Consider the following 16873-nt stretch of genomic DNA (forward strand, 5'->3'; position numbering starts at 1 on the left):
GACACCTGCAGGCAGCTCGTGTAACCATGCAGCCGCTACACGGGCAGCCTCAGGTGTCAGTATAGCTGAGGCTAGTTGGGGTGGGCCCCGACAGGCCCCCGGATCAGGAGACTTTTCTAGAGACTGCCGGGGCTCGGCCCCGTCTAGCCCTGACCCACTTAAAGCAAATGGATACTAATACAGTGACTGTGACTGATATTGACAACACAGTGAGTGGCATCAGTCTTTAATAAGTGAGGGCTAACTGAGAAGTTACATGCCAAGAAAGGGCCATGAGTGAGCCAAGAACCACTGACATTGCCATGTTCAATATACGACTGTGAGCTAAACTGTTACTTTTATCATGATATGTGGATCTGTTGTTATGCCATGAAAAAGTAATGAGCTTGGCGTCCAATGGTTCTTCCCAAACTAGTCAGCGCTACTGTGTGAGCAGCGGAATGGTGAGGTGCAGGCAGCTGGTTACACGTGATTTTAACGAATCACAAAACAACGAATTATTTTTTTAACAAACACAAAGTATCTATAAAAAATAAAAATAAATGTTTCTTTGGTTTTTGGAGATCCCCCCAAACCACCCTTTTTGTTATTCATACTTTCCCCCACCCCCAAAACTACTATACCCATTCCCAACTACATAGATATAATTTTTAAAAATTAGTTTTTTTTAGATGTTTTGGGTTTGTTAAAAATTCCATTCGTTGTTTTGTATTCGTTAAAATCACTGCATACCCAGGCTTCAGCTCAGCTGTCAGAAAAGCAGTAGCAGTCCCAGAAAGACAGTCTTGCCCTGTTCCGTGACTTCGTTCCCCGCCCTGGCAGTGATTGCTTTCTGCTGTTTCTATGCTCCCTCCCACACTTCCCCCAACCGCTGGCAGCCCCCCTCTTGTCCAGTCCTTTGCGCCATGGCAACGGCTCTTGCTGATGCCAGCACGACCTCCTGCACAGCGGCACCAACCCTGTTCCACCCTCTGCTGGGCTACAAGATGCACTCCTGCCCTATACATCGCCCTCTGAAGGACTCACTTTGCCCCCATTATATATCACCCCTCATACCCAACATCCCAAACCACAGCCACATATCACCTATTCAGGGATGGCCACATGACTTCAACACACAAAATTTGTTTTTCGTCTGACACCTCAAATATTATCCCATGCCATGCTGGTTTCATAATTCTCCTTGTCATCTAAGCTGCTTCCTGAACTACACACCACCCCAAACTAAGTTGAAACAGCGGAATACACGTGGCCTGATTAATAGTACGGTGGCAAATTCACTGCACCCAGTTTCTGGATAAAAAAGATCAGCACCATATTGTAACTCTATTTATAGTAGTAAATACTGTGTGTCCGGAACAGAAGGCGTGCCCTTGCTTCTACGTCGAAAAGGTTACAATTCACAATTTAATTTCAAATGATAATGATGTGCTAATAATGTTTTATTTATATAGCGCTTTCGCCAAAGCACTTTACATGGAACATATTTACATACAATATCACCCAACTGAAGTTGATACTCATGGACCTCGGAAGGATGAAAGGCTGAATTGGTTGTGCCGGGATTCAAACCTGCAACCTGGAAGTCAGACACAGATCGCTGCATGTTTGGAATGTCTGCTACTTTTCCCCACCTCTGTAATGTTTGGCAGCCCACACAGTTTTCTAAGTTGACTAAACATCTGTAGTGTTTCATGGCTGCAACCAGATCATGATCGCCTTAGTTCATGGTCCCACCACTTATAAGGAATGCACACAGTGCACCTTTGAAGTGCTGCTTTGTTTAAACGTGCACTGTATGTATTAATTATAACCATCTTCAGGCCTCCGCCTACAATGCCCATTTGGCCAGCATGGAAAGTGAAAAGGGTCTTTGTGCAGCACCCTCTCTAATGTCTCCATGGTTGGCGTCTTTTGCTGGGAAAATATTGCCTTTGATCTGATGCGCCACATTTCACCAAAGAAAATAGTTTTAAAAGACAACATTAGCACCTGTGTCGTGACCCCTGCCCTTCAGTAAGCTACTGCTAGTGATGCACCAACAATTAGGAAATAATCATGTATTTTTTTAAAATGCTTACCTAAAGCAGACAAACATTTTGAAACAGCCACGTGCTACTTTTTAGGTCATGCTTGTGTGGGTTTGGACAGTAAATTACATGCTTTGGAAGACATTTTTCCAAATATTTCACGCGGGAATCCCCCCCGCACCCACCTAGCAGTGGGTCAGATTCGATCACTGCGCTTGCTCACTTACAAATTCTACCTGCAAAATTTGCGCCCCACCACCTTTTAAAGTCACCAACCGCCACTGTCCAAAATGCAAGGCACTATCCACCTGGAGAAGGTCTGATTAGTAACAACCTCCGTGCGCGAGCACCAGCATAACCAACACACAGCAGGCCATCTTCCTGAGGTTCCTTGTCTGGAAGAAATAGCAGCTGAAAATCCATTCATGCGTTGACCAATAAAAATCTTTTCCAATATAATGTCAGCTGATAAATCTCTGTAATTCTTAAAAAGATGTTGTAATAACAGGTTTCTTTGGGGGAGCAAGTACAGACCCAAGATCATCAAATATTTCAAGGTTTCGGGGTCAGGCTGATTTTTACAAAACTGACATCATCTTTCCCCCATCAAACTTTTTTATCTCACCCCCAGCATCTCCTTTTTCAGCCATAAATTGAAACAAAATCTTAAAAACAATGCTCTAAACTTTGATGATAGGAACTTGATGAGATAAGCAGCCTTTTGATTTAAAGGTTTCAAGTCAAATTGACCAGTCTTAAAATCCTTGTATTTGTTACACTGCTCCCAACCGAGCCTCCAATCATAGTGCCACAATTTCATCGTGGCTCAGTCTGGGTTAGATATTAGTAGATCTAAAGAAATGTCTGCTTCTGTCATTGCGTCTATGTAGGCTTTCTTCCATTCCTGGAGAGACTGGTACGTGTTGGATTCTAATAGTGAAGCTATGGCTGGCAGTATTGATACATAATTGCCATTGCTCAGGATACATTTCCTGAGCAAAGTCATAGTTCGCCATGTGTACATGAGTGAGGTTTAAGGATAATAGCCCCAACAACTGATAGCATATCATTTGAATTGGGAGGCTTGATGGATGAGACAGCACCTTTTTCCAGAAAAACACCCCAATTTTACACCAGCCCTGCTTAACTTGTACCATCCTAGTTTTAGTGCCGTAAATTAAAATGGGAACCACCTTTTGCTTATAAAACGTGAGTAATGGCTAACAAGATAATTTCCCATATTTTCTGTGTATAATAGTAGGGCCTTCCTTCTAACATCCAATTTGGAAGGGTACTCCTAATTGCTGTTGTTGGTATTCATTCCCAAGTAGCGATACTCATCGATGATTACCAGAGGGCTTATATAAAAACTAGTTTACTGCGTGTCTCCTTGAAAGCTTTATTGCACTCGAAAATGAGGACGTTGGATTTCTCAACATTTATAATGAAATGATTCTTGTTTGCATAGTGCTCAATGGCAGATAATGAATTTTGTAGACCTATCTGTGTTTTGTCTAAAATAAAAAGATCATCCACGTAAAGCAACCACGGCAAGGGAATCGATCCAAATTCTGGCAGTTAGGAGTAGACGCTTTTTCAAATGAAGGCCAAAATCAGCTATAAATAAATTAAAAAGAGCAAGCGCTAAAATACATCGCTGCTTTAGACCTCTGGATGTTGGCATTGATTGTGTCAGGAGTCCATTATGATTCAACCTGACTTGAATGGAGGTATTGGAATAAAATTGGGAAACAATGCTGGAATATATGCCGGACATGCTGCATCTTCCATTTTTAAATACAAGAGATCTCTTGGGACGTGGTCAAAAGCCATTTTAAAATCTATAAAGGCCGTATAAACCATCTTGCTTGATTGAATGACTCTTTTCTTCACCAAAATGAATGCCAAAAGATTTATTGAGGTATCCAGTCCCGCGATGAAATCTGATTGCAGTCTGTCCCCCAGTGATGCTCGCTGGATCCAGCGCATCATATCTCTGAGGACAGGCAAGCAAAAATCTTGGCCTGGGCATTCAAAAGAGAAATTGGCCGGTAGTTCTGGGGTAATTCTCGATCTCCCTTTTTAAAAATGGGTATAATAAGTGATTTGTTCCAGGGGTGCAGGATTTGCTTGGACTGTAGTACCTGGATAAAGATAGAAAAAATGTGTCGCATTTGTGAGGCCATTTGGGCCCGGGGCACTTGAAGTGCCCAGTTTTTTATTTGGAGGAATATATTGAGCAAGTTAAAAACTAAGGAGTCATCAGCACCCCATATATAGTTCCCTTTGCTCTGGGTCACACACCACGATGCGTATAATTGCAGAGAATATTGTACCCAAACTTTCTGCTGGATTGGGTTGATTTGAAGCAGGGGTTGGAGATCATTCTTGGCTTCACTCAATGGGGCCCAAATCTGGGCACTCTTTTTTGAAGCTATAGTGTGTAGCATTAACTTCCCATTCCTGTGGTACATGAAAGCATGATGCGACTTTAACCAGTTCTTATAGTCAAGCTTTAGTTTCTGGACTACGTATAATCTTGTGGTCAAATCTAGATCAGAAATTGCTCTCAAATGCTTCCTTAATTGTCTCTTCTTATCTCTAATCTTGAAATCAAAAACCTGCTTATGCTTGAATACAGGTCTAGGCAGGCCTCCATATAAGGTGTGTAGTTGGCCTTTTTACGCACAGAAATCTTGTCAGTGTGGCCCTTTTAATTATTCCTTGCGTACAGTTTATACAAGCCATTTATAGCAACACCCCCATAAATCATGGAGTTCACTAGTGACAGCCTGGCAAACCACAGCTTGCAAATCCACTCTTTACTTTAGAAACACACTATGTTCCTTAAAAGAAGCAACTGGGATGAATCCTGCTCTGTATATTTTTTAAATATTCTCCCCGGTTAATAATTCTATCAAGATAATACTTTCTGAATAATGTAGAAGGGAATTTATGTTTTGCTCACTTTGTTCAAATGCCTGCATTTTGCAGGTTACAGTGCTATTAAATAATTTTGAATCATGAACATGCTTTTCACATGGCTTTAGGACACATGTAGCATTGTGTAAAATGAAAATTGTCTTAAACTAAGGCTGCATTTCTGCATTATTTTCCTCTGTTTTAATCAGCCTCAATAGAGGTAGCACATTTGCAGCAGCATGGGTATTTCAGACTTTTTCTTTTCATCAATGGCTTGGGGTTCTTGATATTGAAGTTTTAGGACAGCAGGAAAAGCTTTTGGTGTTCTGTATAAAGATGTGTTTTTTTAGTCTTAAGATTGCATGTGTTCGCATGAATGCACATGCATGAAAGGGCACTGTACGTAGTTTTCTGTCTTAGAGAGCAAGGAATAGCTGGGAATGTGGTCTGGACTTTACTTTAACTCCCTTTCTGACCACCCACTCCTCACAAGCCAGTATAATGAATGCAGGTAGAAGCAATGCAGTATATATTTTCAGTGGCACAGATTGTACCAGTACCTCTCAACAGGACTGCTTTATATTTAGGCAAAGTAGCATAATTTATAAACATAGCTGCTATACGCATGTCATGGCACAATGCCAATTATCCAGAGCAGGGTTGATTGCATCATGCCCACATTTCTTAGCAGGACCGCTATGTTTTGGTACAGTTCCTGAATTTCTTAACAGAGCTGCTGTAATGACAAAGCACACACGTGTTGGCATTTCCTGCAGCATGCTAAAGTATTGAGCAAGAACAGTGTCTGCGCCCTTCCCACCGGTATCACTACAAAATATCAAATCCCATTACTGCAAGGTAGAAAACATTGCATGGAAAACAAAGAATTTCTCCCCAGAAATAGATGGGGGCGTTGGGTAGGGGTATATAGTGGGGTGTGTGGTGGATTAGGAGGGCTGTGGCTGGGGGGGTCTTTCCTCGCACGAAAATGTATTGTTTTCAATGCAAGACTTTCAACCTCACAGTAAAAAATGTGGTATTTTCACATAGATCCTTCCCACCATTATCCTCACCTGGTGTGATGCACAGTGTCGAACAGTGTGAGAAGATGGCACCGCTGTTACATACTTCAATCCCTCCTTCTTGGTTTTGCACTTTTAAAAAACTTCTGCTTCTCCCATGTCCGATTACTGAGTCCCACTGCCAAAAATCTAGCACATTTCAAAGCCTCATTATAAATCGCCTAACTCATGTGGGATTCATAGAGCTTTTGACAAGCCAGTTATGTCAGGCAAGCCTCACATGGAACTGCCAGTGCCCTCACCCTATTTGCCTTTCTGAGTGAACAGCCTGTTGAGAAAGGTAGCTCAGGGGTTCGATAAACCCTGCTGTCAAGATCATTGTGTAACATATGAGTTCAAATCCTGTTGATGGGTGAGTTAACATGTCTTTACCTGAGGTATGTGTTTACGGTACAGGTAATATTCAATTGTAACAGAGCGGACAGCTTTTGACTTATCAAAAGGACTACTAAATGTTCAGTGGTTTGGAACACACACATTTCATCAGGGATGCAATACCTGTAATGGCTCAGAACACACATCTCATCGTGGCTGCTATACCTGTAATGTCTCAGAACACACATCTCATCAGGGCTGCTATACCTGTAATGGCTCAGAACACACATCTCATCGGGGCTGCTATACTTGTAATGGCTCAGAAGTAGAATACACACATCCCATAAGGGCTTCTATACTTGTAATGGCTCAGAACACACATCTCATATGGGATCCTATACTTGTAATGGCATACAGTGCTGGTAACACATCTGCATTCAAGCAAGTGCTGCATCTGGTAAGACAAACCTATCACTATATAATTCCCAGCCTAATGGCCAAAAGAAGGTTTGTACACATCTAAAAAGGAGCACACAATGGTAAAGCTGTACTAGATGTGGATACGGAGAAGGCATTTTGAGCTTTTTGAATATTTACTAGTGCTATGACAAAAGGCAAAAAGGAGAGGAAGAGCAACTCTGAACCTAAGTAATACAGGAAAACAAAGTGGCGGGTGGGGGTCAGAGCGAACAGAGAATGCATTAGACAATGCAAAACCGAAATTCAAGCAACAGGAAGAGAGAGACCAATGAGCTACATAAGATAGCAAAAAAGAAAGCGAGAAGGGAAAGAGGTAAATAATAGGACACACACACACACACAATAGGAGCGAGAGATTGAATCAGAGAAAAAGAGACGTAGAGAGACAGTAAAACAAGAAAACACAGATCAACAGCAGATGGGGAGAGCTGGAAATAGAAAATCCAGGCTACAGAAAGGCAGGCCAATAACATAAGAGGCAGTGTAAGAAATATAATCAAAAGGAGTAGCAACCACAACAGAGAAAATTAAAAAACAGATATAGCCAGAGTAATGACATGAGAGGGGAAGAGGAGTTATATCAACCGATACACAAGATATAGAAGGGAAACAGCAATAATAGAATGCAGAGAGAGAGGGGGAGGCAGAGTGGCAGCGCAACAGATCGCAAAACATAGCATAGGAACACTTAAGGGTAAGAGCCAGAGCATCAGAAAGTGCTAGGTGGGGGAAACAGAGTAGCACGGGGAAGGAGAGATGAGGGACTTGTTTTATGATGTAACTAGCTGGCATATGTAGTAGTTCTTAAAGTGTCCAAGTTTAATGAAGATGAACTGGGTGGGCAGTATGCATTGTCAAGTTTTTTTGCACATATGTTTTCAAACAAAGTTTCAATTTTACACACACATGCAAAGGAGGAAACTGATTTTCAATCTCTTGAAATTGAATTTACTCTCTAATTTTCAAAAATATGGGAGTAAAATATTCTCATGCCAAAATCCTATCTGAAGCACTGGGTCTAGGACCTCCCTCTTTTTGTTTTAAAAATAGGCTCAGCATAGCCACGTAGGGACACTCTGATTCTCGATCTAAAGATGACGATCCGTTCAATATGCATGCATTTAGTTTGTACATAGTAGGGATAGTCCATCTAAATCTATTCCTTCCTCCTATGACCTGCAAGTAATAAACCATAATTTTCTTGATAACTGGATTTGCCGGATTAGAGGCACTGACTGTTTGCTTTTGGTTTATTCGTATTGCTAATTCAGGAAAATCATGTTTCTGTTTTTTTATTCATGTTGGACAATTCCTCCATTTTCACCGCCATGACTCTCAGGCCTCCCACTACAGTCATCTTTCTTCTGATGTGAAGACTAATTTTGAAATTCAGTGCTCCAATAATTTAAGATTCACATTAATAATTTGGTGCATTAGGGTTTGCCACCCGGTCCCTGTTCACATATCCTGGTCAAAGGGCAATTTGGGCCACACACCTTTGCCCTCATAGTATCTTGTTCTATTTAAATGGCCGTCTCATTCACTTTCCAGACTTATTGTTTACCAGTTTTCCTTTGGGAAACGAACCGTGCTGCAGTGTTTATTTTATGACGTCAGACACGGGGATGCCTGACGTCATCATGTTACTGACGTCAATTCCGTGACGCATTGGGTATTAAATACTACACAGAGTGGCGTTCCGTACTCTTTGATGTATTTCGTCGGGATATGACCCCTTTATTTTGTGGGTTCGTCGATTTACGGGTAAACTGGACCATGGAATTACTTATTTTGCAACTTTGGATTATGAATACAGCGAGCCATATTATATAGTCTCTGCATGGGGATCAGTACTGATTGTTGTTATTTAACTTTAATTCGTCTAACTCTTAGTTCAGTTGTAATCATGCACAAACGGACGCCAATCTTTGTTTATGGGAATATATGTTCAGCAACATAACGCTGTATCAGTAATGCCACAGCGCTGTTGCTTTATTATTTGCGCTAGTTTGGCCAATGTAAGTCAATAATGGACACACATCACAATGCTTTTGGCATATGCGTTTCGCTAAGCGACTGATTCCTGTCAAATATAATATTTGGTATCACACAGCATTTCTGCTTTATGACTTGTGTCAGTGCGGCTCATGGAAGTAAAAAATGGATATACATGACTTTATTTCAGGTATATATGCACTATATGCATGATCCCGCCTTTGAGCCCAGTGTTAATGCCCTTTGCCAGGACACCTATAGGGCACTCCCAAGTGGGAGCATATCCCTGGAGCCTGGGGGAAATAATGACAGATTGATGACAGTACATAACAGTGGAGAAACCTATTACATGGAGGCTGCAGTATGTGTTGATAAACCAGCTTTGCTGTTGTCCTTCCTTATCTTACACTTAATACAGGTGCATCTCAGTCAAACCACAGTGACATGACTGCACTTGTCATCTAGTGAGATCTCGCTTCTTCCTTCTGTGATGTTCTGCTTTTGTCAGGAAGTTGCCTGCACCCAGAGCTATCGACGTACAGCATTTAGACAAACTGAGTCTCAGCGTGTTCCTCTATCAGTGATGAGACCTGCAGATATCTTCCTTTACATCTAAACCTGGACAGTATAGGACAGATTAAACCCCTTCTTACACTCCAGTTAATAATGGTCATCAAATGCCATAGATACATTTTCAAAAGCCCCTTAGAAGGTTATCTGCATGCCACGCTGTGCCTGGGTAGCAGAGGGAATAGAGGGACTTACGGTGCCACCTTGGTTTCTTCATCGCTCTCACTGTGATAGGAGATCTGCAGCCTAGGAAAGGGAGAGCAGACATGGTGACAATGCAACATAATTAGACACAGCTAGAAGATTTCAAGCATAGCAATGAGCACTGACGTCATGTGAAAGATGCCATTTTCTTCATGTCTTCATTTCTCGCATTTGCTTCATTCATCCCAATCATTTTAAAGTTTTTCTTTTTAATTCTAGCAAGGGTTAAATTAAGATCTACATAACGTGTATACCACAGCTCTTCACATATAAGGTAGGGCTGTCCTATGTTTCCTTAAAAATTCATAAAACTTAAGCTATGTCTTTCCACATTCCACATATAGACAGTGTGGAGACCTGTTCACGCCTTTCCTGTTTAACCTCTTATTTCGTCCTGTGTCCACCATCATGAGATGATGACGATGATATCCATATCATTGTGATGTTAAAATGGTAAGGGGACCAATGTACAACCCTGGTTGGGCAATGTCTGTAGGCATTTTGTTATGTTATGTTATAGGAACTTGTTAAGCGCTCAGTCACCCGAAGGTATCATGGCGCTGGAGGAGGCGAGGGAAGAAAAAAAGTCCAACTGCAATCAAATGTTACTAAAACAGATATGTTTTTAAAGCTTTCCTGAAAGCCAAGTGATTTGAGAAGTTTTTAGAGTCAAAGGAAGACCGTTCCATAGTCGAGCTGAAGTGATTGAGAAAGCTTGGCCTCCAATGCGGGAACGGCGAAATAAGGGCACAACAACTAAGCCTGCTGCAGCAAATCGTAATGGCTGCGTGGGAAGATAGTGACGAAATCTGTTGCGCAGGTTTTCAGCCCCTTGATCATGCAGGGCACGGTGTTCTAAGCAGAGGGCCTTGAAAGCAATGCGCTGAGTGACAGTCAGCCAGCGTAAAGAGCGCAACACCGGCGAAATGTGGGCCCCCTGAGGGGAGTCAGTAGCCACCCGAGCAGCCAGGTTCTGTAGGCGCTGAAGCCACTGGACTAGTCCCTTTGGCTGGGCCAGATATAATGAGTTGCAGTTCTCTAAGCGACTCAGTACCAAGGCTGCAACAACGGGAGGGCGTAAGTGTGGAGGTATTAATGGAAGCACCTTTTCTTTTTATTTTAAGGTGAAAATGGCCTGCCTGGCAGACTGCAGCAACTTGTGCCTGCATAGAAAGTGAGGCGGAGACAACCACACCCAGGTTCTTCACCTTAACAGCCGTAAGTGGAAGATGGCCAAGACAGGAGGGCCAAAAAGAGTTCACCAGGAGTGAAGGATGAGGGGGGAGCCCACCAGGAGCCCACCACCAACACCTCCGTCTATTCAACTTCAATCAATCAAAAACAAATGAACAGGGTCATAGGAACCAACCCATCCACTCCTTGTGGTACATTTATGCATTTGGACAAATGTCTCAACTTATTCAATGATTTAATTTGGGTCACAAAGTGACATGTATCTACAATAGACAAAACACAGGAGACTCAATAGTTACAAGTGTAAAACAATAGATGATACAAGTGGTGTTACCCCAAGGTGACTGCCTTGGATAGTGATTCAAGAAGAACAATGTACATACCCTCTGCCATAACAGAACTGGCAGGGGTTACAACAATATATATACAAAACAGTACACAGTGCCGCACTGCACAATAATAAAACAGTGTGTGTATTTAGACACTAAGACTTGAAGTCATGTAGTCAACACAAAAGTGTTTCGGCCTTAAAGGGCTAGATTGGGAGCTTTTCTTGTATGGGCCGTCATCAGAACGGAGATGTTGTGGAGTGAGAGTATCCTGTGTGCTCGTGTCAGAATAATTAGAGCCTCAAGGAGGCCGGGATCCTGCAGCATGGTCTGCATCAGGTAAGTGCACCCAAGCATTCCCATAATGAGCCTGGCGCCTATGGCGCCAGGACTGATGTCTTTTATGAGCCTGGCGCCATAGGCGCCCGGACACTGTCCAAAGGGCCCCTATATGGGGTTGCTGGGTCCTTCCTTGGGGACTGGATGTCCGCTTTCGGGGATGCCGGGCTTGAACCCGCTCCCCGAGAGCGGGCATCATGACAGCACTCCCCCCCCAAGGCCCCTCCCAAGGTTGTTCCCTCCGGGGGTTTTGGTTTGTCTGGGAAGAGTCGGTGGAATTTCCTGACTAATCGAGGTGCATGCACATGGTCGCTGGGTTCCCACGACCTCTCCTGAGGTCCGTACCCCTTCCAATCAATTAGGTAGAACAGTTTTGACCTAAACATTTTTGAGTCTAAAATGTTCTTCACTTCGAATTCGGGCTCCCCATCTATTAGAATAGGTTCTGGAGGTTTGAGTAGTCGGGTTCCGGGTACCACTGGGTTCAGAAGTGACACATGAAAAACAGGGTGAATTCGCATACTAGCTTGTAAATCAAGTTTAACAGCCACTGGGTTAATTATTGCCGTAATAGAATAAGGTCCCAGATATTTTGGGTTAAAAGTTCAAGGCCCTTTGAGTGGTAAATATCTGGTAGCTAACCACACTTGATCCCCAATCTGATACGGCGGTGCTTCACTCCGATGTAGATCAGCATTCTCCTTGTATTTTCTCTTGGCTTGTTGTAAATGCGTAGTTGCCTCTTTGAAGGCTTGGGTAATTGTAGAATGCAGATGTTCTACTGCAGGCATTCCGAGGTTCTGAGGTGAGTCAAGGTTTGAGGTTTGAGGGTGATGCCCAAACAAAGTATAAAAATGGACTGTGGCCAGTTCCAGAGTGTACCGAATTATTATATGCGTATTCGTCTATCCAAAGAATATCTTTCCAGTTACTTTCAGATTGCTGTAACATACACCGTAAGTAATGTCCAAGGGTCTGATTTGTCCTCTCGGTCTGACCATCGGTCTGAGGGTGGTGACTGGTCGATAATCTTACGTCGATCTGCGCCATTTGACAACATTTGCGCCAGAAGTGGGAAATGAATTGGCTTCCCCGGTCAGAGATTAGTATAGATGGGAATCCATGTAGCCGAACAATATTTTCGAGGAATTCTTTGGCAGAGACAGAAGCTGAAGGTAAACCTTTCAAAGGAATAAAGTGGGCCATTTTGGAAAACAAATCCACAATTACCAGAATAGTATTGTACCCCAAACAAGGAGGCAGGTCCGTAATAAAATCCATTGATAGGGTGTGCCAGGGTGCTGGTGGTATGTCTCGAGGTTGAAGGAGACCGGCTGGTCTTTTCTTTTGACTTTTATTTTGGGCGCAAACACCACAGGACATCACAAAAGATTTAACATCTTTTCGCCAAGAGGGCCACCAAAATTGTCGTTTCACCTTTTCCTCTGTCTTGGCAATACCGGGGTGTCCCTCTATTAATGTATCATGATAACCGGAAATAACTAATTCGTGTAATTCCTTATGTGGCAGGAATAAGCGTCCTTGGAAATAAGGTAAACCATTATCTATGGTAAAGTCTGATCCCTTTTGTATCCATTCCTGTAAGGTTGTAGGGTCCAGGAGTTGTTTCACTCTGCACTCTGACTTGAATGTCTTCAAGCGTCTGTAACAAAGTCATGCCTAGAATCCTCTGTTCGGGAATTATTGGTACTGGTTCTGAGTTTGTATCAGATTCTCCCATTCCAATTCGGGATAAGGCGTCTGCTTTGCCATTCTTGCAGCCAGGTCGATAGGTAATCACGAAATCAAATTCAGCGAAAAACAAAGCCCATCGGAGCTGCCGTGATGACTGAGCCTTGGTGGTTTTCAAATACTGTAAATTCCGGTGATCAGTGATCACTGTGATGGTATGTCGAGCGCCAAGCAGATAATGCCGCCAGGCTTTAAAAGTGGACTTAATGGCTAACAGTTCTTTGTCCGTGATTGCATAATTAACCTCGGGTGCCGAGAATTTTCTGGACCAAAATGCTACGGGATGCAGTTGGTTGGTTTCGGGATCTCTTTGGGACAGGACAGCTCCCATGGCTAGGCTGGATGCGTCAGTCTCAACGACATAAGGGAGATCTGGACGCGGGTGTTTCAATATAGGTGCAGAGGTAAACTTAGCTTTTAAATCCTGAAAGGCCTGCTCGGCTTCTTCAGACCATTCAAAACGTATATTTTTCCTCAAGAGTGCAGTAATGGGTTGTACCACACGTGAAGATTCCGGGATAAACCTGCGATAGAAATTGGCAAAGCCGAGCATGCTTTGAACCCCTTTTACCAAGCTAGGTGATGTCCATTTGAGGATGGCATCCACTTTTCTTGAGTCCATTCGGACTCCTTTGGGTGTCAGGATGAAACCTAGAAACTCGACTTCTGTGGTATGGAAAACACATTTCTCCAATTTAGCAAATAGTTTGTGTTGGCGCAGTTTTTCAAGTACTGCCCTGATGTGTTTTCTGTGATCAGATTCCGAAGAGGAGTACACCAGAATGTCATCGATATATACGACAACACAAACATCAATGAGTTCCCGAAGGACATCATTCATGAAGTATTGGAAGGCAGCCGGCGCGTTACACAATCCGAAAGGCATCACCTGGTACTTGAATAATCTGTATTTAGTACGGAAGGCAGTTTTCCATTCGTCGCCTTCTTTAACTCGTACCAGAAGATAAGCCCCCCGGAGATCTAACTTGGTGTATATGCAAGGGTCCTTCACCTGGTCAAGGAGTTCAGGGATCAGAGGCAGAGGATAACGGTTTTTAACCGTTATCTGGTTCAATGCGCGGTAATCGATACAAGTTCTAAGGTCGCCTTCTTTTTTGGGCACAAAGAACAAAGCCGAGGATGCCGGGGACTTTGACGGGCAAATAAAACCATTAGCTAGGTATTGATCCAAATATTGTCTCAAATGCAGATTCTCAGGTTCGGTAAGGGCATAAATCCTGCTACAAGGGGGTTGGGCACCAGATCGATTTGGCAATCGTACGATCTGTGAGGAGGTAACGTGTTGGCCTGTTCCTTTTGGAAGACGTCCTGAAAGTCTTGGTATTCCGGAGCTAGTTGCATGGAGGCAGAGGTTACAGATGCTAGATTAATCTTCAGGTTTTCTGGGTAGCAGGTTTGTGTACAATCCGGGAAGGTTATTCTCTTAGCTCACCAATCAATTCGAGGATTATGTGTCTCTAACCAAGGGATTCCAAGAATAACCTGAAACTGTGGAGCCTTGATTACATCAAACACAACACCCTCCCGATGGCCCTCGGGACCAATAAGAGTCACCTCAGTAGTGGAATGTGTTACCGGTCCAGAGGCAATTTCAGTTCCATCGACTGTGGTGATGACATCTTTGCTGGTTTTAGGACGGAGAGGGAGGTTAATCCTAGAGACCAATTCACGATCCACATAGTTTCCAATAGCCCCACTATCGATGTATGCCTTTATTGCATGCAACCGCTTAGGCTGTTCTGGATCTACGAGAACCATTGGCACAATGAAATGCGAGGTCTGAGAGTTAGTTTTCAAGCTCGGCAAGCGGACCCCTACACTTGTCGGGCGGAGTCGTTTACCGAAACAGAGTCTTCATGGTTTTTATCAGCGGCTCCTACCGCCTTTCGGGGCGGTTTTGCCGGGCAATCTCGTAGAAAGTGTCCAGAATTCTCAGCATAAAGACATAATTTTAACTGCCGCCTCCTTTCACGTTCCTTTTGAGTTAAGGGTCCTTTAACCCCTCCAATTTGCATAGGCTCAGAGACATCAACTGCCTTGGGATTAGCATGGGTCTTGACCAACTCCCGGGTCTCAAACCTGGACCGATCTGCTTTTCTGTTTGGAAGTCTGTGATCCAATTGGACCACTAAGTCTATATACTCTGTGCATTCTTGGGGCGGATTTACAACTTGGGCCAAGACATCTTTAAGTTCTTTGCGAAGGCCTCGATAAAACAACGTGACTCTTTTATCCTCTGGCCATCCTGTTTCCACAATTAGTCTATTAAAGGTTACAATATAGGATAGGAGGTCCTGATTGCCCTGTCGCAGGGATAGAAGTTCGTCATCCAGCGCCTGCCCCTGAGAGTGTCGAGCAAATAACCTTTCCATGCTTGCTTGAAACCTTTGAAAATCACGGAGAATCGGGTCATCTTGAGTAACCAGTGGAACTGACCAATCGGCAGCGCAGCCGCTGAGATATGACAATACAAAGGCTACCTTGGTGATCATTAGGGAAGGCCCCAGGTCTGCATAGGAAGTGCAAACGACACTGATTCATGAATACGGCGAATCGTTTGGGGTCCCCAGCAAAGCGTTCGGGTGGGGCCAGCGGCATGTTTCCAGGTAGATTAATCTGCACAGGGTTACTGGAAACCACAGGAGCGGGGTTCCCACCGGAACCGGGTAGAGGAGTTTGCCCAGCTTGACCTTGCAAAAGCTGTCTGGCCAGGTCATCAGTTCTTTCCTTTGATATTATTAATTCCCTCCTGAGGGCATTAGTCTCTTGACGAGCGGCATGTACTTCGGCCCGTAATTCCCCCAGTAATTGGGCCAACTGATCAGTCTCAGAACTTTCATAGCGCCTCGGTGGGAATTTGTAGGAAGTCTTCGCGTTCTGTTACACTCACCTGACTCCCACGGAGGCGCTGGCCTGGTTGCGCTGCTGTGACCTCTTCTAAGGTGATGCGCAGGGTTCGGAATACGGACTGGACCGGGCCCCCAAATCTGGCTTGTCTGGCTCGCAGAAGTATCCTTCTGTGGGCGAAAATAGGGGATTAACTGTCTGTGGGGTAATGCAATCCGCCTCCCACTTTCCCCTCTCACCCTCCTTGAAACCCTTCTCTGATTTCTCGTAGCGTCTCACCTTAGGGTCTAGAAGGACGAGCTCTCCATCCTGCTTCTGATGCAGGGGCGCGTTGGTATCCAGTTACTTCACTGGATTTTCGGATTGGTGAGAACCAAACTTGCTTGGCTTCCAGGTAAGTTTTTTGATAAGAGGTTCCCCTTGTGTCCATGCATTAATGTACTAATGCCAGTGTCTTTTTCCCCATAGGGGAACGCCGGAATGCCGGGGAACAGGCACCGACCCGAGATGAGAGGTGAAATCCTTGTAGAAATCAGGTAAGTCTTTAATGAGCGTTTTTTGGTAATGTCTTTTCATTCGCTCATTAACGCTGATGTCTTTTTTTCCCCTTAGGGGCCGGGGTCCGGAAATGCCAGGATGCGGCGCGGACTCGAAATGAAGAGGGAATGAATCAACAGGTAAGTCTTAACATGGAGATTTAGCTTTCCTTATTCCCTTCTCTCTCTCACCTTTTGTTCTGGTGTTTTTCTCCTTAGGCGCTGGGGCGTGACTGCGAATCCGGATGATCGCTGCT

At 43.8% G+C, this 16873-nt stretch overlaps 1 protein-coding gene across 7 annotated transcripts in view; it reads right to left on the reverse strand.

Moving 5' to 3' along the window:
- Positions 1-16873, reverse strand: part of CNGB1 (cyclic nucleotide gated channel subunit beta 1) — a 1007057-nt gene that overhangs the window by 396441 nt on the left and 593743 nt on the right. For 5 of the 7 annotated variants that reach the window (XM_069654372.1, XM_069654388.1, XM_069654363.1 and 2 more), the window contains one exon: positions 9590-9640. The exons of the other annotated variants lie outside the window; for them this stretch is intronic. In XM_069654372.1, coding sequence (XP_069510473.1) covers positions 9590-9640 — 51 coding nt within the window. The remainder of the gene's footprint in view (positions 1-9589; positions 9641-16873) is intronic. 7 annotated transcript variants of the gene reach the window in all.

Source organism: Ambystoma mexicanum, chromosome 1p, assembly GCF_040938575.1.
Source record: "Ambystoma mexicanum isolate Mex_15411 chromosome 1p, UKY_AmexF1_1, whole genome shotgun sequence".
Taxonomy (NCBI): Eukaryota; Metazoa; Chordata; class Amphibia; order Caudata; family Ambystomatidae; genus Ambystoma; species Ambystoma mexicanum.